The sequence below is a fragment of the Phyllosticta citribraziliensis genome (assembly GCF_038025025.1).
Source record: "Phyllosticta citribraziliensis strain CPC 17464 chromosome Unknown J3D65scaffold_4, whole genome shotgun sequence".
Lineage (NCBI taxonomy): Eukaryota > Fungi > Ascomycota > Dothideomycetes > Botryosphaeriales > Phyllostictaceae > Phyllosticta > Phyllosticta citribraziliensis.
The window spans coordinates 2,107,060-2,131,976 of NW_027117341.1; the positions used below are offsets into that span (position 1 = coordinate 2,107,060).

Here is a 24,917-nt window from a genome sequence, read left to right on the forward strand (position 1 = left end):
CGCAAGCAAGCAAACAAACCAAGGATCATGGTTTCGCGCAACGATTACTGTTGAGAAAGACGCGCCGCTCTAGCGCCGATTCCTTTCCCACATGTTCCCTTCGCGAACTTCCTAAAGACTTCTTAAGCTCCCACTTACGTCCATCCTGTGCCCATCCATCGCTTTCCCACCACCAGGGCTCCTAAAAAGACATATTCCACTCAGATTCTTCGATTCAATCCCACCCCAGCCTTTACGTCGCTGGGCTAGGAAATGGTCAACACGGGTATTAGGATCGTTGTCGGCGTCGACTACGGAACGACATATTCTGGTAATATCCTGTAATGTCCTGTCGTGAGTCTCCATCTTTGCTAACTTGAGCTACACAGGCATCAGTTATGTCGCATCAAATGAGACAGATCCCGACAAAATTGAAGTTATTAACCAGTGGCCTGGCGCTCCTGGCGTTGTAGCCAAGGTCCCTACGCGCATTGCCTACGCCGTCGAGAACCCAAATCTGGGGACCGACAAATGGGGATTCGCAGTCTCATCTGGCTCCATTTCCTACACGTGGACAAAACTTTTGCTCGACGGAAGCGCCAATCACGCCGAATACGATGATCCTGCGTTGCAGGACCTCTTTGGCCAGGGAATGATGCAGCTTCCACCACACAGGACTGCAAAGCAGCTGTGCGCTGATTACCTGGCAGGTTTGTATGAGTATATGGTTGCCATACTCTGCAAGAAGTTTTCCAAGGAGGTGTATGAGATCACGCCCATTGACCTGTGGCTTACGGTTCCGGCCATCTGGAGCGACGCGGCGAAGGATTCCACGAGAATTGCAGCTGTTTTTGCTGGTTTTGGATCTCGCTCTTTTGATCGTATTCACATCATTTCCGAACCCGAAGCTGCAGCTCTCATGGCACTGAAGCCGCACCTCAGCTTGGATTCGCTCGATCCTATCGATGCTGGCGAATCGATTCTCGTGTGCGACTGCGGCGGCGGAACCGTCGATATCACCACCTACCGCATCCTTTCCACACAACCAACTTTGTCATTTGAAGAGCTTGATGGCTGCGTTGGAATAGGAGCCAAATGCGGTTCGACCTATATCGACCGCAACTTCAACAGCTGGATGACTAGGACTTTTGGCAAAGCTTTCTTGTCCCTGTCGCCCAAGAGACGCGGGCCCAACAGCTCGTTCATGCGCTCGTTTGAAACCGCAAAAAGATCCTTTGGTTCCAAGCTGCTTGGCAACAACGACCAAAAGTGGATCGAGATTGATCACATCAACATGGACGTACAAAATTCCAGCAACTACGACTACGATGAAGCCACTGTGAGAATTTCTTGGTAAGTACTCGGCTCTGGGCCGACCTTCTTTTGAGAATTAAGTGGTCGGTGCTTGTTTCCGTCAATGGCTCCTCTTGCATCACACGTCTCCTCCTCAGCGCTAATTCTAGGACAGGCATGAAATGAAATCCTTCTTCGACCCGGTTGTTCACGACATCATCGATCTTGTCAGCACTCAGGTTGACTCAGCCGCAAAAGCTGGCCACAAAATCAACCGCATTGTTCTCGTGGGTGGTTTTGGCGACTCGGATTACCTCAACGAGCGGATGTCCATTTGGTGCTCTCAGCTTCCAGGCAACGTGAAGCTCACATGTCCCCCTCAGTGCCAGGCAGCTGTCGTTCGTGGAGCTGCTCTCCGCGGTCTTGAAGGGATCCGCCCCGTTACAAGACTCGCACGCTGTCACTATGGATATAGCGTCAATCAGGAATTCCGCCAAGGGATTGATCTCGAGTCGCACAGCTACTTCGACAGATTTGATGGCGCTAAGATGTGCAGGCATCGCGTCGATTGGCGTTTTGCAAAGGCAAGGTTCAATCTGTCACTTGTGTGAGTTATTCACTAATGAAAGGATGTCAACAGGGCCAAAAGATTAAATCCAGCACAGTGGCAACTTTCAGTCTGACTACAAACGTCAAAAAGGACGAGATTCCCCAGTGCAGGATGACCCTTTACTCATGTTCGAACGACACACCACCAGAGTACAAGTATTGCGATGCTGCTCGCGAGGTTGGAGAAATCAAAGTCAGATTTTCAAGCAACGACTTTGAAAAGGCCGAAAGGCGCTTCAACGAATCCACGAAAGAGGTCATTTACCGTTTCCACTTTACAGTGAAAATGCATATGAACGCCGAAGAGGGCGTGTTAAAGTTCAGTACCTTTGCGTACGGCAAACCTGCAGGTGAGGCGACCGTGAACTACCGAGAAATCGAGGCTGGCGTTCCTGTCCGCGACTCTTGAGCGGCCTTGTCTCTTAGCCGGCATCCGCTTGTCCGGCGTGGCATTTCAAATTTCCATACCTGCTTCCTGAGATTTTGAGCTTTTGAGCTCGTCCCGGTGGCGAAAGGGTGCACAACACAGTCGCAAATCAGGACCTCTCGCACTACGGCAGTTCCCTATTTTGATTTGGTTGCCTGGGACTTGCAATCGACAGAAGTTTGTTTGAGACGGAGAAGTAACGAAGAGGGGCTGAGATCCAGGTAGCTTCAATGAATTTTGCTTTCCACTACCCCTGAGCCGGTGACTTTTCCTTGAATGAAGCAGAAACCACGCAAGCCACTGCTTGGTTGCAGGATCGACCAGCCGAGCAGCCAGGCTTCAACTCGAGCTGACGTTTGGAGTCAGTGCAGCATTTCTTCCGTGCGGTCAACTCTGACTCACGAACTGAGATCTGATGTTGAAATAACACCGTCACTGGCCACTTCACGAATCTCTCCAACATTCTTCAGGTATTTTGCCAACGCCTCCCCTTCCGGTCCTCCTTTGACAGTGACATGAATTTCCCCGCCTCTTGTCTCCGGTGTCGCTTCTTTGCTCTCATTCACCACCGTCGCCTACTGATCGACCTACCCCTGAATCTTCCATTTCCAGTCCCCTTGGACGTAGAGGAAGCACACCGGAGCAACCGAGCCAAATCTTCCTGTGCAAAATCCCAGAGGCTCACCACACCACTGTCAGCAGCCATCTGCGCAACACGTGCTCTTTCCCGAAACTCCGCCCGCCAGGCTTCGTCGCTCTTTCCCCGAGCGCCACGAGCCCACGTCAAGAAACTCCGCCCGCAACCAACTTCCAGGTTCCTGAACAAACCACATCGACACAACATGCCGCTCGAGCACTGCACCAAGCCAGTAACGCCGTCGCTTTTCTCACCGTCGCTCGCCAACACCGCTCAAGTCCTTTTCACTCCCTCCGCGCTGTGCAGCCCGAGAAAAACAGCGCCAAAATGATGGCAAGAGCGACGACAATGGATTAAAATACGAGATGCGCCACGTTCCACTGCAGGGAAGAGTAGAGCAAAAAGCCGCAGGGAGGAACAGAGAACAAAGAAGAGGACAGCACGGAGTGGAGGTGAGTAGATGCGCCGATGCGTTTCCCTCCCAGTTCACTCCATTCTCGCACATTTCCACGTCGCCGCCTGTTCTTCCGTACCATCAGCAACCGCCATCAGCGCCACCCATCCGTCCTTCCAGATATACAGTCAAAGAGACAGCTCGAGAAAACCAGCCAGTGGCCCCCTGCCCTCTCTGAGCATGCACTGACTTTCCAACATCAGCGCAGCAGTCAATTAGACTCGATCAACGATCTCTTGCTAGTGGTATCAAATTTACAGTCAGTGAAAGACCTTCTGCTCAATTGACCCTTCCAATCAACCTCGACCAAATAACCCCGTCAGCAAGTCGCGCCTCTGTAGCACCGTCAAAACTCTGAGTCGTCCAGCGCTGCCGCCTCAAGTAACTCTATATTCTGCTGCTTCTAGACCTTCGAATTTGCCTGAGTTGCCCGATCGGGCCATGCCGACTCGCCACAACTTCAAACGTCTGCCTCAATAGAAATGGATTGGATTACCGCTTTAGGCAATTCGGGAGGTTACTGCAACTTCAAACGTCTGAGAAAATCATTGGCGCTATTTTCCGCATTTTTGGCGGTGTTTCTTGGGTTTCTGGCGCTATCTACAGAGCGTTCGGCCTTGATGGCTACGAAGCTAGGCGTTGCCATCGGCGAAAAGACTTGGGCCAAACATCAACGGCCCTGGCCTTGGGCTACGAAATCGCCGCCGCCAACTGACGGCCGACTGGCATACAGGTAGAGCGAGCAGCGTCTGGCACAGAAATAGCGCCAGTCGGCGCAAAGCTTTCAGACGTTTGGTGTTACTTCAATTACCCGATTGGGATGCGGAATTCCAACGTCGAACGTCGAGGGAGAGAGAGAAACAGTGCCACTGATGCTCATGTTCTCTTATCCAGACGTTTAATGGTGGTTGATTTTCATAACCTAATCGGGTAGCTCGTGCTACTTCAAACGTCTGGGGAGATTCCGGTTCTGGCGTTATCTACGAGAGCGTCCGTCCTTAACAGCTAGGAAGACCGGCGCTGTCAGACAGAGTCCCAGCGCTGCCATCGGCCAAGGTGTAGGGACAAGAACAGCGCCAATCGGCGCAAAGTTTTCAGACGTTTGGTGTTACTTCAATCACCGCATGTAGGACTACTGATTCTCAGAGCCCGCTCTCTCTCTCTCTGTCCTGGACACTGCAGCTCCACGCAGCCCAATCGGGCAACTCGCGCAACGTCGAACATCTGGAGAAATCTATGGCGCTATCCACAGAGCATCTTGCGCTGCCATCGGCCAAAGGGGCTGTGCCGAATTACGGCCAGATGGCCTAAAATGCCGCCAGGGAGTCGGCGCAAGTTTTTAGACGTTTGATGTTACTTCAATCACCCGATTGAGCCGTGTAGACTTACAACGTCGAACGTCTAGGGAGACAGAGAAATAGTAGGCCTACCGACTCTCATGCTCTCTCCTCTCCACTCCACGCCCAGCAGCCAAGAAAGACAGAGAGACAGCGCAGCGCAGCGCAGCCAACCTCCCTCAAGGTCCCTGACCACCGACACTACGCGCGGGCCGTCCCGCTCTGCCCGGCCTGCCCTGCCCCTTGTCTTAGGTTAACCTTACCCCTGCTCGGACCCTTAGCCTTACCCCTACCACCCACCCCTACCTTACCTTACCTCACCTCGCCAAACCACACACACGACGACGGGAAGGGAAATCCCATGAGCACGGTAGGAGAAAGAGCGCTGACGTCCATGTGATTGTGGTGGGCTTGTCCAGTCATCCGTATCCAGTCATCCAGTCATCGTCATCCGGTCAACCATCTTCACTCTCAAGGTCCCTCGACTCCAGAGTAGCGGCCGGCACTGAAGCAGTGACGCAAAAGAACAGCGCAGACCGCAACAAAGGCAGCGAGGCAGACAGCGACGGACGGGAAGCAAGAGAGACGGGCATCTCCCACGCATTTAAATGGTTGTCAACAGACTGCAATTCAAAAGGTGTGTAAAAAAAAGGCTGGGACTGATCACATAAAAGGTTTCAAAAGAAAGAAGAAGGGAAGAAGGGGACGAGCGGACGGCGATGGCGACGACGACGAGGCAGACGCCCGTCCCCCCTCTCTTCTTCTCTTGCTTTTCCCCCACCGCAGCAGTAGCATCATCCCCTTGTTAACCCCCATATCATGTCGCACTCCCGCCGGGAAATAAAATGGCCTACTTCCACGAAAAAAACCACATTCGATTCTTGGTTGGGATTATGAGAAAAAACGCACGCTCGTCCTCGCATCAGCCAGCCGCACCGCCCGCAGGGTAACAAAACCACCCAAAATTCTTCGAATCGCCATTTTGGTCAGACATGGAGAGCAAGCACGAGCGAAAGGGCGTAGCCCAGGGCGAGCGTCGCCGCCGCGCCGAGGCGTGCCGTCATCAAAGCCGTGATCGTACGCAAGACGTTGCTGGTGGGGTTAGCAGGGGTCACAGACTGGCAAGAGGAAACACACCTTAGAAGCACTTGCGGTGGACAATGGAAGGACCAGACTCGTCGTACTCCTGCTTGGAGATCCACATCTGCTGGAAGGTGGAGAGCGAGGCGAGGATAGAACCACCGATCCAGACAGAGTACTTGCGCTCGGGAGGAGCAATGATCTTGACCTTCATCGACGAGGGGGCGAGGGCGGTGATTTCCTTTTGCATGCGGTCGGAAATACCGGGGTACATGGTGGTACCACCAGACTAGTGCTGTTAGCGCGGGCGCAAGCTCGACAGGGATTTCGACTTACCATGACAATGTTGCCGTACAGGTCCTTCCTGACGTCGACGTCGCACTTCATGATGGAGTTGAAGGTGGTGACGTGGATGCCGCCGGATTCGAGACCGAGGACGGAGGGCTGGAAGAGGGCCTCGGGGGCGCGGAAACGCTCGTTGCCAATGGTGATGACCTGGCCGTCGGGAAGCTCGTAGCTCTTCTCGAGCGAAGAGCTCTGGCTGGCCGTCTGGATCTCCTGCTCAAAGTCGAGGGCGACGTAGCAGAGCTTCTCCTTGATGTCACGGACGATTTCACGCTCGGCGGTGGTGGAGAAGGTGTAGCCGCGCTCGGCCAGAATCTTCATCAGGTAGTCGGTCAAGTCACGACCGGCCATGTCGACACGCGAGATGGCGTGGGGGAGGGCGAAACCCTCGTAGATGGGGACGACGTGGGTGACACCGTCACCAGAGTCGAGGACGATACCGGTGGTACGACCGGAAGCGTACAGCGACAGGACGGCCTGGATGGAGACGTAGAAGGCCGGGGCGTTGAACGTCTCGAAGACAATCTGCGTCATCTTCTCACGGTTGGACTTGGGGTTGATGGGAGCCTCGGTGAGCAGGACGGGGTGCTCCTCGGGTGCCACACGCAGCTCGTTGTAGAAGGTGTGGTGCCAAATCTTCTCCATGTCGTCCCAGTTGGTGACGACACCGTGCTCAATGGGATACCTCAGCGTGAGGATACCACGCTTCGACTGTGCCTCATCACCGACGTACGAGTCCTTTTGGCCCATGCCAATCATGATGCTGGGGAGCGTTAGCGCCAGAAGCGGCGGCGGTGGGCCTGACGCAGCGAGGAAACATACCCATGGTGACGGGGACGACCGACGATGGAGGCTGCGGAGCGTCAGCAAACGTGTGTCAACATTGAGCTCGCGGGCGCCTAATCGGCCCTCTGAGCGCAGACAGGGCGGGACTCACGGAAAACGGCGCGGGGCGCGTCATCGCCGGCGAAACCGGCCTTGCACATGCCCGAACTGATACAGGTCAGCTCTGGTCAATCCATCTCAAGCAGGCCATTGTGTGGAGGTGGCGGATGGCGATGGGTCGAGGGGGCCCGCGAGGGGGCGGTCGCGCCAGGAGGCTGAAGCTGACGCCTCGCACGCGAGGAGCTCCAAGCTGCAAACGTGGGGATTTCTTACCCATTGTCGATGACGAGGGCGGCGACTTCCTCTGCAGAGCGAAAGACAGGTCAGCGGGAGATGCAGGGAGCTCGCAATGGCGAGGGGAGCAGACGAGGGCGGGCAGGGCGGCTTGTCAGGAGGCGGCGGGCGGGCAGAGGGAGGGAGCTTTGTTGACATACCTTCCATTGTGAGAGATTAGAGAGATTAAGAGTTGGGGGATAGATTGGCGAGAGGCGTTGGGCTGGAGGATGCAGCAGACGGGCGAGGCTGCGGGTGGTGGATGGAGATGGAGATGGAGATGGAAGAGCAGAGGTGATGGATAGTTGAGGTCAAAGACGGACGACGTGGAGACTGGGAGTCGGGGGAGGAAGAGCGGTCTTGGGTGCGTCTGTGCGTGGCTGCTAACTCAGCCGAGGGGAGGGGAGGGGGCAGAACAACGTCGATGGATTGAATTGGACTGCAACAACGCATCGCTCGATACCGCCCCTATTCGTTTCTTTTATTCGTCTGCGTCGCCACGGCCAGGCAGCATTATTTCATTCAATGTCCGCGCGTCGCCGTGGTGGTGGCCTCTTGGCGCTCACTACTGTGTGTAGCTACAGGTACCTGGCTACCCGCGAGCTGACGACAGGCGCCCGCGGCAGCATTGCTTTTGCGCTTCACCTGTGTATCTACGTGTTGGCCTTCCAGAAGCCGGGCGCCAAGCAGCACAGCACGAGGCTGCAGGTTTAGGGGGAGCCGGAGTCTTCCACTCCTGATTGACGCGCAGGTCCATCGCAATATGCCAAGTCACGTGAAGCGAGGGGCAGCGGGAGCCCCGGCCGCGTCTCCCGTTTCTTCCAGAACAGATTGATGTGCTCAGGGGCCGGCGGCCATGTCGCTATTCTCGTCGCGCTGCCGCAGCAGGCGAGCGACGAGGGTCGAGGGATGGAGTTGACAGGTGCCAACCTATGACACTATGGCCGATATGCTTAATCATGCATGCTAACGTTGTTTTGACGCGCGTTACCGCCCGCCCGTTTCTGCCTAGCACCGTGCGCTAACCGTTCTCGGCCGCTAGCGGCAGAACCCCTCCGAAGGCGGTGGCTGCTTCGCGAATCCTTCCATTCCTTCGTCATAGCTAAGCTACTTTTTTGTCACCACTGCCGCACAGCTATATCACCTCGACACCCAACCACCCCACCACCCTCTACCACCACATTCCAACATGTCCGACCCACGTCTCCAAAACCTGCTGCGCTGGGGCATCGAAAACAGCGAAGCCACGCGCGCAACCACCCACCCCGCCGACAGCACCGCGCCCAGCACCGCAGCCACCACCACATCCAACGACTCCACCCAACCCACCAATGCCCAGCCTCGCACACAACTGACGCCCGAGGTCCTGGCCGCGCTGCTCGGCGGGCCAAGCGACGCCGACCTCATGCGCGAGTCCATGACGGCGCTGCACAGCACCGAAACGGACCTGGCCGCCAAACTCACCGCCTTCGACAACTTCCACGACCTGATTGAGCAGATCGACAATGCGAACAACATCACCCCGTTGCAGCTGTGGGATCCGCTGCTCAAGCTGCTAGCCTCCGACGAGCCGCAGCTGCGCGCCGGCGCCGCCGCGTCCGTGGGCGCCGCCGTTGAGAACAACGTCAAGGGCCAGCAGGCCGTGTTCGACAAGGGCGTGCTGCCGACGCTGGTCGGCCTCGCCAGAGAGGACGCCGATGAGGGTGTCAGGAAGAAGGCCATTGGCGCGCTCAGCAAGGGCGTCAGGAACTTTCAGCCCGCCTTGGACCAGGTGGTCGAGACGCTTGGCGACGAGCGGTGGGTTGGGCGCGGGCTCCAGGCAGGAGAAATGTCCGACTGCGACTTGGTCATTGACAGTCTGAGGGAGAAGAGCAAGCAAAAGGCTCAAAGCGGCGCGTAAGATGGCGGATATCCTGGGAGGATTATTTGGCATTTTCCGAGTGGAAAATTGGGATGGGACTCTGGCGTTTGGGTTTGGTTCTGGACGTTCATGAGCGAGATATCATGATGCATGACTTGGATAGACGCCTACGGGTATCATAAAATTCAACTGAGAATTCGGCCTTCTCTTGCTTTGCTCCCTCGTGTATTGCGCGCCGCCGTGTTTTTTCCCTCTTCCAGCTCACAAACACTGCACCACCAACCCAACCACATCCAAAAACCCCTCCTTCCCCAACACACACCCATCGCTCTCCCTCCTCGCCCTCGCAACATCCCACCCCGCGCCCACAACGACCAACCGTCCCTCGGCCGTATCCCTCGTCGCAATCGCGCTCGCCACCTGCGTCGCCACCAGCTGCGTAATCGTGTGCACATCACCCGCCGCGCTATTATGACTGCTGCTGCCGCCCCCCAGTATCGGGGTCGCCGTCAGCTGCGGCAGCGGAAGCAGCGACGAGTCGTGGTTCTGCGGCGCGAGCGGGTCGTAGTCGGCGTCGTCGGCGTACGTCGATGGGGGCAGCGAGGGCGCAGTGGGGTCGAGCGAGGCGTTGGCGAGCGTGGACAGCGGGACGTGTGCCTGTTGCTGTCAGCATACTCGTCTTTTTGCGTCGTGGGTGTGTAGAAGGTAGGGAATCGGCCACGGGAACAATGGCTTGGTGATTATGGCGTGTAGATGGGATGCAGGGGCTTATGTACCCAGTGTGCGAGACGTCCGGCTTGCGATATCGTCACCAGGATCTTGTCTTCGAATTGCACGACCATGACGTTGGTGGGCACGCCGTCGACGGGGCCAGCTGCGCTGCGCGTTTTGGCCGGAAACGCTTCCGGTTGGACGGGGAAAGAGTACGGCTGCGATTGTTGTGTTGTCGCCATGGCGTAAGCGTAAGATCAATTGACCTCAGGAGCTGTTCTGCGAAAAGACGTGGGAAGTGGTAGTTGTGTCTGAAGCTCACGGTGGTGCAGCTCCGACGACGAGCTCCCAAGGCGGTCAGCCTTTGGACCGGCAGAAAAGCCGCACAGACCATGCCGCTGGAAATAATGTCGTCGGCAGCGTCGCGCTCTCGACATTGCAACAACATCGTCCTTACACTCCCTCCTCCCTCGGCGCCATGGCAAAATTCGTGCCCCGCCAGCGCAAGCAAAAGGCGCGTTTGCGCCAGGAATCGGAACGGCAGGCCGCCGCCGCAAAGATCAACGGGAGCACCGCCGTCGACAATGCAAATGCGGAAATTATCTTGCCGGCGGGCAAGCAAGACCAAGAAGAGAAGAGGAAGCGGATGAAGGAGGAGCTGCGCGCGCAGCAGCCGCAGAGCAAGATTAGCTCCAAGAAGCAGAAGCGCATGGACAAGTACATTGTGCGTGGGCCCCGGCGGCGCAACGGAGATGCTGGACGCATTGGCTAATTTGTTGAGTGGCGCGTGTAGGACAACAAGCTCAAGAAGGAAGAGAATCTTGAACTCATCAAGAAACTCGCCGCTCAGAAGATCGACACGTCGCTGTTCCAGAGCGCCAAAAAGCTGGGCCGCGTCACCGAGTCCCGACGCGAAGTCGCCTATCGCGCGCAGCAGCAGAGAGAGGCCGGCGTCGATGTGCAAAAGAACGAAGAGATTATCAAGGATGTTGCGCGCCCGGAGAAGAAGTTTGACGGCTACCACACCGATTCGGACGACGACGAGCCTGCGGAACAACAGGATGACAAGACGAGCGCTGGGAAGAAGAGGAAGGCCGAAGATCAGGAAGAAGAGGCGGAGAAATCAGCACAGCCGGCTGCTGCGTTTGGTACTGGGTTGAAGAGGCCGCTCGAACTGGATGAAAATGGCAAGCCAATCATCAAGAAGAGGAAGAGAGCAGGAACCAAGCCTGAGCTCAAGTTCTTGGCCAAGCCTCAAGAGCCAGAGTGGGAGGGGTTCAGCTCTGAAGGCGAGGGATCTGGGGACGAGAGTGATGGCAGCAGTCACAGCGGATGGAGTGCTGTTGAGGATTCCGAGTCAGGGGATGAAGATGAGCAAGATGAGTCGTCAGATGAGGGGGACGATGATGAAGACAGCTCCGACGATGACGAGGACGAATCAGAAGAAGATGAGGACGAAGACGCCAAAAAGGAGGCGCGCAAAGCCCGCTCATCTGCTTTCAAGGCGTGGGCAACGGAAGAGCGCAATAAAGCCATTGGATACACTCCCTCCACCAACATCGAAAGCCTCCCGGTCCTCACCTCAAAACCTGCCAATTTCAAACCTCGTGGTCCCGAAGAGGAACCGCTGCCATCAGAGTTAGCCACCAAGACCGCAACAGATTCATGGCGCAAGGCGTACAGTGTCACAGTCGAGCGCCCGCCCGAAGTCCAGGAAGCGCGGATGAATCTGCCAGTCGTGGCTGAAGAGCAAAAGATTATGGAGGCAATTCACAACAATGACGTCGTTGTGGTGTGGGGTTCCACTGGTAGCGGAAAAACAACACAGGTGCCACAATTCTTGTACGAGGCCGGCTACGGCGATGCGAAAGGACCTACCCCTGGCATGATTGGCGTCACGCAACCCCGACGAGTTGCAGCCGTCAGCATGGCAAACCGAGTCGGACAAGAGCTGGGAAGTGCAAGCAAGCGTGTTGGCTACCAGATTCGCTTCGACGCCACCACCGATAATCAAACCGCAGTGAAATTCATGACGGACGGCATTCTGCTTCGCGAAATCGCTCAGGATCTTTCTCTCCCCCAGTACTCGGCAATTGTCATTGACGAAGCCCACGAGCGCAGCGTCAACACGGATATCCTCATTGGAATGATGAGTCGCATCGTCGACCTGCGCCGTGAGCTGATGAAAGACGACCCCAATGTTAAGCCGCTCAAGCTCATCATCATGTCGGCCACCCTGCGCGTCTCCGACTTTTTGCAAAATGAGCGCTTGTTCCGGGCTGGTCCACCGCCGCTAGTGCAGGCTGAGGGAAGACAGTTTCCTGTGACTATGCACTTTTCGAGGCGCACCAGCTCCGACTATGTGGAAGAGACGTTCAGAAAGGTCCGCAGAGGACACCGCAAACTACCCCCTGGCGCGATTTTGGTCTTTTTAACAGGTCAAAATGAAATCACGCACTTGGCCAAAAAGCTCAAGGAAACCTTTCCGTCTACTCAGGGCGCCGAGGTCAAGCAACCACCCATCCGCATTTCTGCAACTGAAGCGCCCGTTGAAGCCGAAGACCTGGAGATTGGCGATGACAGGATTCCTGACGACGCAGATGACGATGGCTCGGACGACGACTCGGTAATTCATGGGCTGGATGACGACGAAGAGGACAAGGAGTTTGAGATTGCCGAAGACGACGAAGAAGCTCCGACTCCCAAGGTCCACGTTCTTCCCCTGTATTCACAGCTGCCAACCAAGCAACAGCTCAGAGTCTTTGAGCCCCCTCCAGACGGCTCTCGTCTTATTGTCCTAGCTACCAACGTGGCCGAGACAAGTTTGACTATTCCCGGAATCCGCTACGTGTTTGACTGTGGCAGGTCAAAGGAGAGAACATACGACCAGACGACTGGAGTGCAGAGTTTCGAGATTGGCTGGATCAGCAAGGCCAGTGCCGAGCAACGTGCTGGTCGCGCTGGTCGTACCGGGCCAGGTCATTGCTACAGGCTGTATTCATCTGCAGTCTACGAGCGCGACTTTGCGCAATACACGGAGCCGGAAATCCTGCGGACCCCCATCGAAGGCCTCGTCCTGCAGCTCAAGAGCATGGGCATCCACAAGGTCGTCAACTATCCCTTCCCGACGCCGCCAGACCGCCAGCAACTGGCCAAGGCTGAGCGTCTTTTGCAAAACCTCGGTGCCATTGACGAGCAGGGCAAAATCACATCACTTGGAAAACAGCTTTCCGTCTACCCTCTCAGCCCGCGATTCTCTCGCATGCTCGTCATTGGGCAGAACCACAACCTCGCCGCCTATATCGTCGCGCTCGTTTCTGCTCTCGTCGTTCCCGACCTGCTCATTCCCGAAAATCAGCTGAATCTTGCGCCCAGTCCCGCGGAGCAGGACGAAAACCGCATCCGGACGCATGCCGATAATGTGGCCGAGGATGAGAGGGAGCGGCGACGCAAAGCCTACAACCGCGCTCGCGCCCTCCTCTCCAACCTCGACCCCTCCAGCGACGTCATAAAGCTCTTCAGCGCGCTCCTCCTGTTCGTCTCGGAGCGCAAAAAGAAGCCCGAAGACCTCGCCGCCGAGTGGTTCCTGCGCCTCAAGGGGCTGCAAGAGGCGTCGCAGCTGCGCTCCCAACTAACCAACATCGTGCGCAAGGAGAACCCACGGTGCGGGCTCAAGCCCAACGACCAGCAGCCGCGGCTCGCCGTGCCCGAGCCCGCCGACCTGGCCAAACTCAACTACATCGTCGCGGCCGGCTTCGTGGATCAAGTCGCGCAGCGCGCCGACCTGGCGCCCGACGTCGCCGAGCTGCCGGCCCGCAAGCCCAAGCGCGCCACCGACGTGCCGTACGTGACGCTGTTTGCCAGCAGCGAGCGCGCCGACGTGCGCGCCGACGCGCAGGCCGCCTTCGTCTTCGTCCACCCGTCGTCCGTCCTCGCGCACACGGCGCCGCAGCACCTGCCGCGCTACATCGTCTACTCGCACCTGCAGCGCGCCGCGCCGTCGCACGTCTCCGCGGCGGCTCCCAAGACGCGCATGCACCCGCTGTGCCCCGTGTCGGGCGAGCAGCTCGCCGCGCTGGCCAAGGGCACGCCGCTGCTGGCGTGGGGCAAGCCCGTCGGCAAGGTCGTCGACCGCGGCCGCGACGACGCGGGCCGCGAGCAGCGCGAGTGCTTCGTCGTGCCGTGTCTGGAGGGCCGCAAGGGCGCCACGGGGTGGCCGCTGCCGGCGAAGAAGGTCCTGCAGAAGAGAGAGGGCGGCGCGGGGTGGAAGGTCGACAAGGTGTTGAGCTAGACTGCTGCTTCGAAGCAAGTATAGTACAGTATAGGCGTTTTGATGGCGTTGGCGTTGCGGGGGAAAAGAAAAGTTTTGAGGGTGATTTTTAGACGTCTGACGTCCGCCTTTCTGAGCGAAGATGTCAATTCACCAATAGAGAACTCATCTGATGTATCGACACTTTCTGCCCATCTTTTTCACCTACCGTACTCTACCTACCCGGACATGTCATCCTCGTATTGACGTCACAACCACCCTCCGTCCCCCATCCCTCTCAAACCTGCTCACAGCACTCTCTTGACTCTCAATCGATCTGCCTCAATCCTTCTCCCCCGCGAGCAACCACGTTGCGTTCAAGCGTCGACGGTACCCAGCACAGTGGCTTTCCCGTGTGGCGGGCGGCACCAACCTTAATCCTCGCTCCCTTGTCCCTCCCTCCTCGTACTGTGCTGAAGCTTGGTTTAGAGCTTAAGGTTTTGTTTGGTACGTGAGGCACCCTGGCATGGGCAGACTTTCCTCGCGCGCCTGTCGCTAGGCGCAGAAACGAAGACTGGCTGACTGGCAACGAGCAATACCTACCTCATCTCACAACGACCCGACGCGTGGGACTGGCACTGCGGTAGGACTACCTACCTAGGACGGGGCGCCCACCGCGCCATCACCACGTCGGCGGCGGCGGATGGGTAAGGATGCCCTGCGGCGCGGAGATGGCGATGCGCGATGCGGGCGTCTAGACTCTAGATTCTAGACTCCAGACCTCTTCGATACGCTCTGGAAACCGTCTGGTTAGATTCTTCCCTCACGTCCACCGCGCCATACCCAACCCCCTTGCAATTTCCAACTGTTCTACTATCCTATCTGCTCGCCAAACGTCAAATGAGGGAAATAAACAATGGATGAGAGAAAGAAGGCGGCGGCATTTAGGCCCGCCACCCACACACCCGGTTCAGGTGCACCCTGCCCCAGTATTGTGGTGAGTGAGTGCCCGCCTTGCGGCAGACAGCCAGAGCCAGCCCGGCCGCAAGGCGACCACACGCCCACCCATCCATCTGTCTGCGTTCCAGAATCCAGGTCCAGGTCCAGGTCACAGAACCAGGAGGCTTGCGCGTCGGTCGGCATTCAGGCACTCTGCTGCGTCGTCGTCGTCGTCGTCGTCGTCGTCGCATCATCCCTACGCAGGGCGCCAACCAACGCTCCAGTGTCGATGGCGGAACCTGGGAACTGGAAACGGGGAACTGGAAAGAGACGTGCGATCTGCGTCGTCAGGGCGTCGTTTTAAGCTTGGCGGCTTTTTGTGGGGCGCGCGTGGGTGGCTTGAAACATGGACAAAGCGCATGATGATAGACGGGGCAGGGGTCGGCTACGTGGTGGTAGGCGGCAGCACAGGAACGGGGACGGGGAATTGGCCGAGCGAGCATTCAAGGTTGGCTGTTTGGCAGGGCGGGGGAAAGGAGTGGCTGAACGGTCACTTGAGGAAGAAACGAAAAAGGAGAAAAAGAGACGGCGTCAAATGCTATGCTTCACCAATCCCATTGCGCGGCAACGAAAAAGATATCTAGATACATGAAGAGCATATGTGGTTTACCCGAGAAGGCCCAATGGCGGCATCCCATCCCATCCATCCATCCATCTCACATGGCTTCACTTCAAGCCCCTCCCCACTCAACCCCTCTCCCCCCCTCAAGTCCGAAATGCGAAGATCAACTTCGCGAGAAATGTTTCAAGAAGAAGCTTAGAAGAGGCGGAAGTCCCTGACGTGCCTCTTGAGCTTGGCGGCAGCACCGCTCCACAGCTCGGGGCCGGGGATGGTGTAGCTGGAGAAGGTCGTGTACAGGTTGAACATGATGCTGGGGCCAGTCTCGCTGTAGAACTTGGTGGCGGGCTCGCCGCCGGAGATGGCAGTCGAGCCGGAGCCGGTGACCTTGACGTTGATGCACTGGGGGTAGAACTGGGCGCCGTCCTGCTGGCTGGCGCTGTGCAGCGCGATGATTTCGTGGCGCAGCACGTAGTTGCCCGGCTTGAGGTCGGCCGGGATCTTGGTCTTGTGGATCAGGTTGTTGGAGAGCAGGTCGTCCGTGGCCCACGTGCCCGGGTTGGAGCCCGACACCAGGCCCTTGGCCTGCGTCTTGACGAAGTTGAGCGCCGTCTTGTCGACCGTCGTGCAGTCGCCCTCGCACGATGCCATGTAGTCGATCATGGGCCCGTGGTGCGAGTCCGGCCAGGTGTTCCACTTGAGCGAGATCTCGTCGCCGGCCGCTGCCGTGACGTACTCCTCCGCGTTCTTGGCCGACTTGTGGCAGATGATGTCCGGCTGGGCGACGGCCGTGGGCGAGACGTAGCCGTTGTCCGTGTTCTCGGCCGACCAGCCGACGGCCTTGGGCGCGGGCGTCTGGTAAGAGAAGGACGGGTTGTAGCCGGTGTAGGTCGAGCTGCCGGCAATGACGGACTCGACGTAGCCGTGGGCAGAGACGGAGGCGGCAAAGGCGCCGAGGGTCATGAGAGTGTACTTCATTTTGTCGTTGTTGTCTTGTAGCGTCTAGCGCTTACGAATGAATGTGAGGGGTTGAAGTGAGTGGATGGTGTTGAAGTGAGGGAATCGAGTTGGACCAGCCGTGCCGTTCAAAGTAATGATGAGAGAGCCATCTTTATACCATCTCTACAGGAGAGAGCTCGCTACTGCTCTCCCAGGCGAGGCCGTGCGCCTTGTAACTCCTGTGGTGGAGGATTTTCCGCTGTTGGACATGTCCGCCGTGCCGAAGTAGATTGCTGCAAAACAGAAGCCATGCCCCAGTGTTGTCACAACAGACGCCACTCAGGTACATTTTGAAAACTCGGGGCGCGAAGTGACGTTGTTTCTTTGGTGCTCCAAGCGGCCTATGCTCCTGGTGGTTTTGCCGTCCAATCAACCCCGACACCTGATGCTCGGCTATCGCTCTTGGGGCGCCGTGTTACCTGTCGAAACGCTGGGCGACGTTGGTAGACGCCCATAATCATTGCTTGCAGGTAGAGGCACAGCTTGTAGTCGACATTTGCTTTGCAATCTTTGCAGAACTATTGGCGGCTCGCTAGAAAATCGATGACGATCGCCAAAGTTCAAACAAAGGACGAGAGGAGGTTGGTCAGTGCGGTTTGGAAGACCAAAGAGGACTCTGAGCGCAGCCCTTTGCGAATCTGACCGTTGCTTCTGGCAAGGAGTCCTTGGCAGTAGTCAGACGGATTCCAAATCCATCCACACCGCAAACTCGCATGCACGCGACTGCCGGTCTGAAACATTTGAAAGGGCCAGAATTGTCGCCTCGTGGACCAACCAGATGCAAGATGGCGTGCATTGCCGAACAGTTTGTGCAAACTCCCAAGCATGCATCAGTCCTGCACTCTGATAGAGAGTTCCTCTCCCACTACAGAACAAAGGTCCTGGATAGCTGTGTACATGTCTCCTTTGGGATGATGGCAGTCTCATGTCAGTGTCGTCTGTCGCATCTACCGAGCCCTTGGTCTGTGCAGTGTCTGCATACGAGCGATCGTCGTGGGCGTCTCTTGTCCAGCCGCTTCCATCAAACGTGGTGTGGGGGAGCCGTAGGAAGAGTTTGTGGGACAGGGGCGCAGGTCTTGTAAAGGGAATGAGTGGAGTTGCAATTAATCGGCTGCAAACGACGTCTCCGGTCGAGCCAGCGCTCGGCCCGTCGGCCCATCCGAGCAAGGTTGCTGCAGCCTTGTCCTCCCCCATCGACGTCAACACCACCTCTCAGCCCCAAATGGTATGCCATGTTGGTGATGGCCTTCGCCACCGTGGCTTGCAAAATTTGCACGCCCAAGTCCTCTTCATCTCCAACGCCTTTGCAGATGCGTCCACGTCGGTCTAGATTTTGGCTTCTTTTCCTTCATATTGGCTTCCTTCCAGAGCTTCTCGGCCCGTTGTACAGCGAGATGTGGAGGGTCATATCAGGCGGTTCCACGTCAATATCGAGCATTGGATACTGTTTGTTTTCCTGGCGCCTCAATAACGGCGGCGGAGAAATTCCGAGTTGCAATCTCGGTAGCAGAAGAGGCAGCATTGCCAATGTTCGAGGCGTCTCCGGCTCGGCGCTGAGAGGGCTTTCTTGGTTAGAACACTACAGCTCCACTGACTGTCCGTAGGCGATGGTCCAGTACCTAAATGAGCGTTCACCAAAATTAGCATGGCGACTTGGCCAAGAGCCATGGATTAGAATTGACGTGACTTTGATTGGTCGTTGAGAGACGCCTGCGTTGGAGTTTATACAACATCTGACCGAGGAACCCTATTGTCGACAGACTGAGAAATGATACTCCGCGGACGCCAGCTTTTCGACAACTCCAAGGCGAAGGATCACCCACCGAATTCCCTGGATCGACACGAGATTTGCGCACATGAACATCCAAGCTTCTTCTCTCTTATGCGCCCCTACTCTCTTATGCGCCCCTACTCTACGTCTTCTTTTTCCCGTTCACGCTCCTTTTCCTTCTCTTGTCTTCCCACCTGGCCCATCCTGCATCCAGGAGGTCCTCTTCAATAACCAAGTCGCGCAGCCTAAAGACTCTTGCCAAGGGGTGGTCCAAGCCCCAATGCACCCAACCTGACCTTCTCAGCAAGGTGGTGAAACCAAACCACACAACGGCAAAAGCGGCACCCGCAGCGCAGCCGACCAGGACTTGCTTGTTTGTGTGGTACGTGAGGTATATCCGGGAAAACGCCACGGCGGCCGCAGAGGCGAGCGCAAGCACGGAAAGCCCAAGGCGCTGTGCGTAGGTGGTCGGCGTGTGTGTCTGCGTCGGATGCGGAGCGTGCCGGAAGAGAAGGAACAGCGTCAGGTAGAGGGAGAAGAAAGAGACGAATTGGGCGTGGGAAGAGGGCATGCCGTAGCCTTTGCCGTACATTTCTGGGGGAAGAATGTCAGCATTTCTAGTCCACGTGTGAGACTGCATCGCCATTCTCGGCCGTCGACTTACGCCTCGGTCGCTCTTCTTTGATCCACCTCTTCAGCGCCCAATTCAAGGCCTCACAGGCCATCTGGCCTGCAAACATCAGGCAGATTTCCACCTCACGGCTCGACCACATCAACGTCGCATACACTACGCAGAGTCCTTGTGGAACCAGCGCCAGCCACGCGCAGAGGTACGAGAAGCGGTCATGAGGGTTCTGTTCACGTCAGCATCAATTGCTCGGCAGGTGCCAGGATGCGACTCACGTAGTGGACGTGGGTCAGGGAGAGCGATGCCAGAGAAGGAGGATCCATTGTGACGAAGGACGAGTCGACTTTCGCACAGCTTGGCTGCACGAGAGCGCGTGGTTGGAGATGAAGGTTGTCTTGGTGTTGGCAAGGCGGCGCAGCCGGAGATTAGATTTCCGCAATCTTATCTCTGATCACCACCCGTGATCTTCCACTGCACTCAGGACATCTCTTCTCCATCTCTTCTGTTTGTTGGCCACCCGTTGACGCGGTGTAAAATGACAGAATCCGAAATCCTCATGCCGAGACACTCCGGTCGACCAAGCCGCCACCGAGATGGTATGATGCTCACCGTCCGCTTTTTACGCCCTCGCGATTCGGACGCGTGGAAATCCTGACCACCTCCCCGGCAGTCATTCAACGGGGAATGTGGTATCCTGGAGACATCGAGCGATGCCTGAGCGTCTCTGCACTCCCTTTTTGGCTCTGGGCAAGCCCATCCCGTGCAGAAACCGCGCGGACCTCGACAGCCACAATGAAGACCGCATGTTACACAGGAAGCCATACCCTCACGATCCGAAGGATTTCGCTGGACCAAAGGCCAAAGACCTTGTCGAAAGCGCCTCCGATGAAGTGTGACATCTCTGTTTGCCACCTTGCCATCGGTGAAGCACACATCAAGTCTGCCGCGGACATGAGACCCTGCACTACCGTGGGAGCGCTCCCTCTGATCTGGTTCAAGTTCCCCGCTTTTTGGGTGGTAAGAACAGACTGGACCGCTGGTTTACTACCAAGCGTTCGGAACGCTAGTCGCCTTCTACCGCTCCGCATCTCGAAGATGGAGTTAGGATTGTCTTTTACAGCCGCCCTCACTTCTTGCGAAGATGCTTCCTTCCGCCGTTTCCACACCCTGGAGTATTGTGAGCCTGCGGATCAGGTTCAAGGCGGGTTTTCAAAGCCAAGGCTATCTCCGGTGAGCATTTACAAGGAAATTGACGATCAGGTGTATCACTTTTTCTTTGGTCAGATGCGTGCCCGTTTCCCAGTGGCACAGGGTCTTCAAGAAGCTACAGCTTTCTACGTTGCGGCCTACATTATTTCAAGGCCGAACATGCTGAATTCTTCCAGATGTAGATAGTCAACCGGCCGAGGCATTTCTGCTCGAGCAAAGTGCAGGCCGAGAGTCACCAAGGATCGTTTGGCACTCAGGGACCACATCGAATTTGTTCTGTGGATAGGATCTGAGTTGGCGTCAATCATCTTTCGGCCAGGCTATCTCGACAGTCTGTCGAACGGGGTCTCATTCGGCAACAGCCAAACTTTGTCCAGCTGCTCCGGGCCGCTGTTAATAGTTTCGTACGAAGTCCGCCCAGAAACTACAGTCATCAGCCATCAGCCTACAACCTTTTTGAGCTTCACGTGTCTCCAATCCCACCGGACCAAGAAACGACGTGTTGATTGAGGCTCCTCCAACGTCGTCGAAAAAATGCCTGGCTCATGATGGGCAGGATCATACCCCGCCCGGGCACACCAGCGGGATCGTTGAAGGGTCGTTAAACTGTATCCCTGGTTGATGCTGTTTTCTTGAACCGATCCTGATGCGAGTTTATGGTAGTAACCAAGATGTCACAATTGAGATCGCCGCTCGAGCTGAGACGTCAGACTCAATGGGCACACCAAACCGAGTCAGTTGCGGACAAGCAACACCTCGCTTTCGCTTTCCCCCAAATCTACGGAGTCGCCGCTGTCAAAAGGCGTCAACATCTTGGTGTCAGGTCCGTGGACAGCGGATCCGCATGCGCCACATGTACCAGTATTGAGCCCCTGGAAAATGTGCGCACTTCTTGTCCCGTCAAAGCGAACGACCATGGTCAATCCGGCCACATGCCAAGAAACTTTCTGTCGTTGCACATGCATTGAACAATCTCCAACCGTGGATTTTACTTTGGCTCCGATGGCGAAAAGATGACTTCTGAAGAGAGTCGAAGGCGACAGGTCTTTCATTTCTTTGCTGTCAATATGGGGATTCACAGGCTCCGTTCTCTTCGTTTGCAGTTTTCGTCGCCACTCCTGCTTGACGAGACGGCATTGCACACAGCTGGCTGTGCAACAACCAGGACTGGAAGACTTGCTCATCAGATCACGTACTCACTGTACTGTCCTACCTCCATGTATGATGAGCCCGGGCCCGAGTTTCTTTTCCGGTAGCTCCACAGCCCTGATTCTGCGCTGTCCAAGCAGGAAGAACAGCAACACGAACGTCACCAAAGCCGCGGAGATTGTGGAAGTGCGAGGCTTGAGCTGGAGGCGCTCCGGGTCCTAATTCGGCTGATTTCCCACGTGTTTCTTCCATCCCGCAAGCCAGTTTTGAATGAGGAGGCAGATTGGAGACGGGCGTTGACCTCAGTTTTCGAGGTGCCTGGAAAGGCCTCCAGGGCCTAGTTGATACCGACAAAGCTTGGTCACGACCGTGCCGGACGCTTTCCCGGATGCGGCTGCGTTGATGTTTGGCACCCATGCCACGCTGTCTTTCTAGCCTCCAAATAGCCCAGTGCGCTAGAACATGGCACTCGTTTCAACGCCAAGCTCTTTTGGTCTGCGCAACATTTCACCCAAACGCTTGTTCCCCATGGCACGTTTGCGCGACGAAGTCGCCATGACGACCCGTTGTTCTGCGGGGTCCTCCGCCTGTTTGTCCATATTGTCAGAGATCGCGCCGTCAACCTGTGAAACATGGGGAATGCCATGAGAATGGACGTTCTCCTAGACCAAATGGCCGATGCAACTTTGAACAAGCCGAAGGAATTCACTTCTTGTCATCAGGGTCAGCGATGCGGCGCGGTGTTCTCGCAAAGCCTAGGCCATCCGTGGAATTTTGGGCTTCCCGCGCTGACTTGCCTCGCGCAAGCCTCCCAAATCGCGGCCGCCGGAGATGGGAAAGGTCGCAAGCCACCCTGGTCATGACAACTATAGCCAGAAGGGCCGATTTACCCTGCAGTACCCTGACCGCGGCGGGTGTGTTGTTCATCTCCTTCATCCCTACGAAGTGCAACACCACAGCTTTTCTTGTTCAGTTACGCCTACGGCATTCAATTGGCCACGAGACCTCCAGCCTTTTCAACTCTCATTTGGGAAAGACTTGGTGCGTTGCACGGAATAGCCATCTGGCCTGCTTATCATTTCAACCCATCAGCTCTCCAGCTGCTTGAGCTGTTTTGCACAGCCGAAGTGACATTTCAAGCCTCATTCATCAAGAAAACGCACTATCGCCAGCTAGTCCTCCGCCTACGAATCTCCAAGCGCTGTACCTCCAAACGGTTGATGAGGCTAAGTGGCTGATAGCTTTCTTGTGGCTGGCCGCCTCCTCGTGGCCCTCAGAATCCCGTCTGTTGTTTAAATCGTCCGGATTTCTTGCCAATCTCTTTGCAAATCTTGAAGCCTGGAAAGTCTTCCCTTTTTATCGGCAGTCAGACACGACAAGAGGTTCCATCAAAATGTCTATCCTCTTCTACCGACGACCAAGCTATGTGCAGCGGCCCAATGGTCCGATCACCAACACCGAGTGTCAGCGATACGTCGACCGCACGACTGGGGGGACGCGTGGCATTCCTGAGGAATTGTCCTTTGAGAATGTCATGGGTAACAAAGCTCTGCCGGTGAGTTTGTCACGCCCTCTCAGGGGCCAAGTCTCTTACATTCAACAGCCCTGTACGTTACGCGACTTTATGGACTATCTTGTCTACGTGACACACGACGCCGAAAACCTTCAGTTCCATCTGTGGCTTCAGGACTACAAGCAGCGCTTCAATGCACTCAAGCCGGAGCGTAAGTCATTGGCTCCGGAGTGGAAATGGGAGGAGATTACGCCAGAAGAAAAGGCTGCGCAAGTCGCCTCAGGCCAGCAACGAACAATAGGGACCCTGCGTCGGAAGAGGACGAACCCCATGATGCCTAAAATCGATTTCGATAAATCGTCGCAAGCTGCTGCAATTGGCCTCACAGAAGTGGTCGTCGGCAAGGCCGAGTCGGGAATGTCGCCGAGACCTCACGATGCCTTTTCGCCATCAAATATGAAGGCGACTCTCGATGATGCTTACAGCCGGTCTCGCAGCCCAGAGCCAACAATATCAAGCGCAAACATTTCCTCTGCGCACAGCCAGCCCGTCTTGACCGAGGAGAGTACAAGGGAATTGCGAGATGAAGCAAATGCGCAAGCTGGTTTGAAGTGGCAAGCGTGTAAGTTTGCTGATTGACTTCTCCGTCAACCACTAACACTTCTCAGTTTCTGTCCAGCCCCTGCGTCAAGAAATCGACCGCGTCATTGCGCACTACATTGCCCCAGGCTCGCCCCGCGAACTGAACCTCTCCGGCAGGGACCGCGCCGATGTCCTGCACGCGCTGCAGCACACGACCCATCCATCGGCCTTTGACAGAGTAGCAAAAATGGTCGAGGCCATCCTGCGCGGCCACGCCCACCCCAACTTTGTGCGCTGGTCCATCTGCAACGGCAACAAGCCGCGCGTCTTCTTTGTGCGCACCATGGGCGTCAGCCACATCGCCTTCGGCCTGATCATCGGGCTGCTGCTGGCCCTCTCCCGCGCCTCGCGCTGGTGGCGCATCTTCATGTGGCCGGTCCTCTTCATCGGTCTGACGACCATGATCGCCGCGTACAAAGGCCTCTGTGTAATTCTGCACCGCGGGCACAAGCGCACGCTCAAGCCGTGGGAGGACCTCGACAGCGTCAACACGGGCATCGTCGGCGCAAACAAGGCGGCCACCGTCAGCAGCGCGGCTTCGGTCGCTGAAATCCACGTCTCGGTTGATCACAAGAAGAGCACCCTCGACGATGAGGAGGCGACCATTGGCAGTGCCAGCGCAAACTCGGGTCCCACCAATGTCCCGACCAGCCCTACGTCGCCGACTGGATTCAGGCCGAATGGTGGGCGCCCTTCGTATCCGCCGTCTTTTGAAGCGTTTGGTAGCCGCAATAGCTTTGGCGAGGAGGCATGGGTTGGCGCGTACAAGCGCAAGCCGTTTGTGCGCAAGATCTTCGATCATGAGACGTGGGTGCAGGAGGAGAGTGTGCGCGTGGTGCAAGACAAGATTGTGCGGCAGAGCCAGGCGTGGAGTTTGCTGTTGACGACGGTGGCCACGGTTGTCTTTGTTGCGGTGCCGGGTGGCGGGTTCTTCTAAGGTTGTGTTGGCCGCGGGGTGAAAAAAGCACTGCGTCTTTGCTGCGCTTCTTCGATACCTGGTTGCTGTTTGACCTCTTCTCTCCACACTCTTTTTGGAGCCACTTTTGGCGGTGGGGGATTTGTCTGTCTGTCCCACACAGAGCTACCGTTTCACTCCGTGGTTCTGTCCACTTGGAGCCGGAAAATTCGCTCTTTTCAATACCAGCTTGATTGTGCGTGATGGAGAAAACTCGGGTTGATCCAAATTTTGTAATTTGTGTGCCTCTCCAGCAATTTTCAGGGGTACTCGATCCAACTTCCATGAGCGGTATCTATTTGACGACAACTGCCCAAAACGGCCGTCCAGTCCAGTCCCGTTCACAATCAAAT

At 56.5% G+C, this 24,917-nt stretch overlaps 9 protein-coding genes across 9 annotated transcripts; 5 read left to right on the plus strand and 4 right to left on the minus strand.

Annotated features, from left to right (window-relative positions):
* Positions 1–252: 252 nt before the first annotated feature.
* Positions 253–2,290, plus strand: J3D65DRAFT_693794 (hsp70-like protein; the record flags this gene model as incomplete). Its single annotated transcript, XM_066803970.1, has 4 exons — positions 253–310; positions 369–1,332; positions 1,448–1,879; positions 1,933–2,290. 4 exons carry the CDS (start codon positions 253–255, stop codon positions 2,288–2,290), a joined length of 1,812 nt encoding a protein of 603 aa, XP_066657250.1.
* Positions 2,291–5,376: 3,086 nt separating this feature from the next.
* J3D65DRAFT_620408 (actin) lies at positions 5,377–7,814 on the minus strand. Its single transcript, XM_066799868.1, has 7 exons — positions 7,481–7,814; positions 7,320–7,350; positions 7,099–7,154; positions 6,984–7,014; positions 6,153–6,924; positions 5,874–6,105; positions 5,377–5,828 (listed from the first exon to the last, which is right to left on the minus strand). Exons 1-6 carry the CDS (start codon positions 7,485–7,487, stop codon positions 5,875–5,877), a joined length of 1,128 nt encoding a protein of 375 aa, XP_066657251.1. The 5' UTR covers positions 7,488–7,814; the 3' UTR covers positions 5,377–5,828; position 5,874.
* Positions 7,815–8,436: 622 nt separating this feature from the next.
* On the plus strand, positions 8,437–9,491 carry J3D65DRAFT_620417 (nucleotide exchange factor Fes1-domain-containing protein). Its single transcript, XM_066799869.1, has one exon. It carries the CDS (start codon positions 8,509–8,511, stop codon positions 9,217–9,219), a length of 711 nt encoding a protein of 236 aa, XP_066657252.1. The 5' UTR covers positions 8,437–8,508; the 3' UTR covers positions 9,220–9,491.
* On the minus strand, positions 9,442–10,133 carry J3D65DRAFT_549986 (uncharacterized protein; the record flags this gene model as incomplete). The annotated part of the gene is made up of 2 exons (XM_066796978.1): positions 9,442–9,837; positions 9,957–10,133. The coding sequence occupies 2 exons, from the start codon at positions 10,131–10,133 to the stop codon at positions 9,442–9,444; spliced, it is 573 nt and encodes a 190-aa protein (XP_066657253.1).
* Positions 10,134–10,328: 195 nt separating this feature from the next.
* J3D65DRAFT_620419 (P-loop containing nucleoside triphosphate hydrolase protein) lies at positions 10,329–14,448 on the plus strand. Its single transcript, XM_066799870.1, has 2 exons — positions 10,329–10,615; positions 10,685–14,448. Exons 1-2 carry the CDS (start codon positions 10,370–10,372, stop codon positions 14,180–14,182), a joined length of 3,744 nt encoding a protein of 1,247 aa, XP_066657254.1. The 5' UTR covers positions 10,329–10,369; the 3' UTR covers positions 14,183–14,448.
* Positions 14,449–15,669: 1,221 nt separating this feature from the next.
* On the minus strand, positions 15,670–17,024 carry J3D65DRAFT_303936 (family 61 glycosyl hydrolase). Its single transcript, XM_066795220.1, has one exon. The coding sequence runs from the start codon at positions 16,674–16,676 to the stop codon at positions 15,897–15,899; it is 780 nt and encodes a 259-aa protein (XP_066657255.1). The 5' UTR covers positions 16,677–17,024; the 3' UTR covers positions 15,670–15,896.
* A 1,463-nt stretch (positions 17,025–18,487) lies between these two features.
* On the minus strand, positions 18,488–19,599 carry J3D65DRAFT_303968 (DOLPP1 protein). Its single transcript, XM_066795222.1, has 3 exons — positions 19,372–19,599; positions 19,133–19,322; positions 18,488–19,062 (listed from the first exon to the last, which is right to left on the minus strand). The coding sequence occupies exons 1-3, from the start codon at positions 19,417–19,419 to the stop codon at positions 18,611–18,613; spliced, it is 690 nt and encodes a 229-aa protein (XP_066657256.1). The 5' UTR covers positions 19,420–19,599; the 3' UTR covers positions 18,488–18,610.
* Positions 19,475–20,765, plus strand: J3D65DRAFT_303958 (uncharacterized protein). Its single transcript, XM_066795221.1, has 2 exons — positions 19,475–19,692; positions 19,767–20,765. The coding sequence occupies exons 1-2, from the start codon at positions 19,632–19,634 to the stop codon at positions 20,489–20,491; spliced, it is 786 nt and encodes a 261-aa protein (XP_066657257.1). The 5' UTR covers positions 19,475–19,631; the 3' UTR covers positions 20,492–20,765.
* A 2,082-nt stretch (positions 20,766–22,847) lies between these two features.
* Positions 22,848–24,546, plus strand: J3D65DRAFT_666653 (regulator of G protein-like protein; the record flags this gene model as incomplete). The annotated part of the gene is made up of 3 exons (XM_066802939.1): positions 22,848–23,009; positions 23,058–23,589; positions 23,636–24,546. The coding sequence occupies 3 exons, from the start codon at positions 22,848–22,850 to the stop codon at positions 24,544–24,546; spliced, it is 1,605 nt and encodes a 534-aa protein (XP_066657258.1).
* Positions 24,547–24,917: the final 371 nt, after the last annotated feature.

Bases quoted from the DNA above. Each gene is read 5' to 3' on its own strand.
- J3D65DRAFT_620408 (XM_066799868.1), bottom strand. The intron at 7,015-7,098 runs GTGAGTCCCGCC...GACGCTCCGCAG, and splicing joins CGCGCCCCGCGCCGTTTTCC to CCTCCATCGTCGGTCGTCCC. The intron at 6,925-6,983 runs GTATGTTTCCTC...AACGCTCCCCAG, and splicing joins GGTCGTCCCCGTCACCATGG to CATCATGATTGGCATGGGCC.
- J3D65DRAFT_620417 (XM_066799869.1), top strand. From the start codon at position 8,509: ATGTCCGACCCACGTCTCCAAAACCTGCTGCGCTGGGGCATCGAAAAC.
- J3D65DRAFT_620419 (XM_066799870.1), top strand. From the start codon at position 10,370: ATGGCAAAATTCGTGCCCCGCCAGCGCAAGCAAAAGGCGCGTTTGCGC. The intron at 10,616-10,684 runs GTGCGTGGGCCC...TGGCGCGTGTAG, and splicing joins AGCGCATGGACAAGTACATT to GACAACAAGCTCAAGAAGGA.
- J3D65DRAFT_303936 (XM_066795220.1), bottom strand. From the start codon at position 16,676: ATGAAGTACACTCTCATGACCCTCGGCGCCTTTGCCGCCTCCGTCTCT.
- J3D65DRAFT_303968 (XM_066795222.1), bottom strand. From the start codon at position 19,419: ATGGATCCTCCTTCTCTGGCATCGCTCTCCCTGACCCACGTCCACTAC. The intron at 19,323-19,371 runs GTGAGTCGCATC...TGACGTGAACAG, and splicing joins CCCTGACCCACGTCCACTAC to AACCCTCATGACCGCTTCTC. The intron at 19,063-19,132 runs GTAAGTCGACGG...TTCTTCCCCCAG, and splicing joins CAAAGAAGAGCGACCGAGGC to AAATGTACGGCAAAGGCTAC.
- J3D65DRAFT_303958 (XM_066795221.1), top strand. From the start codon at position 19,632: ATGACAGAATCCGAAATCCTCATGCCGAGACACTCCGGTCGACCAAGC. The intron at 19,693-19,766 runs GTATGATGCTCA...CCTCCCCGGCAG, and splicing joins ACCAAGCCGCCACCGAGATG to TCATTCAACGGGGAATGTGG.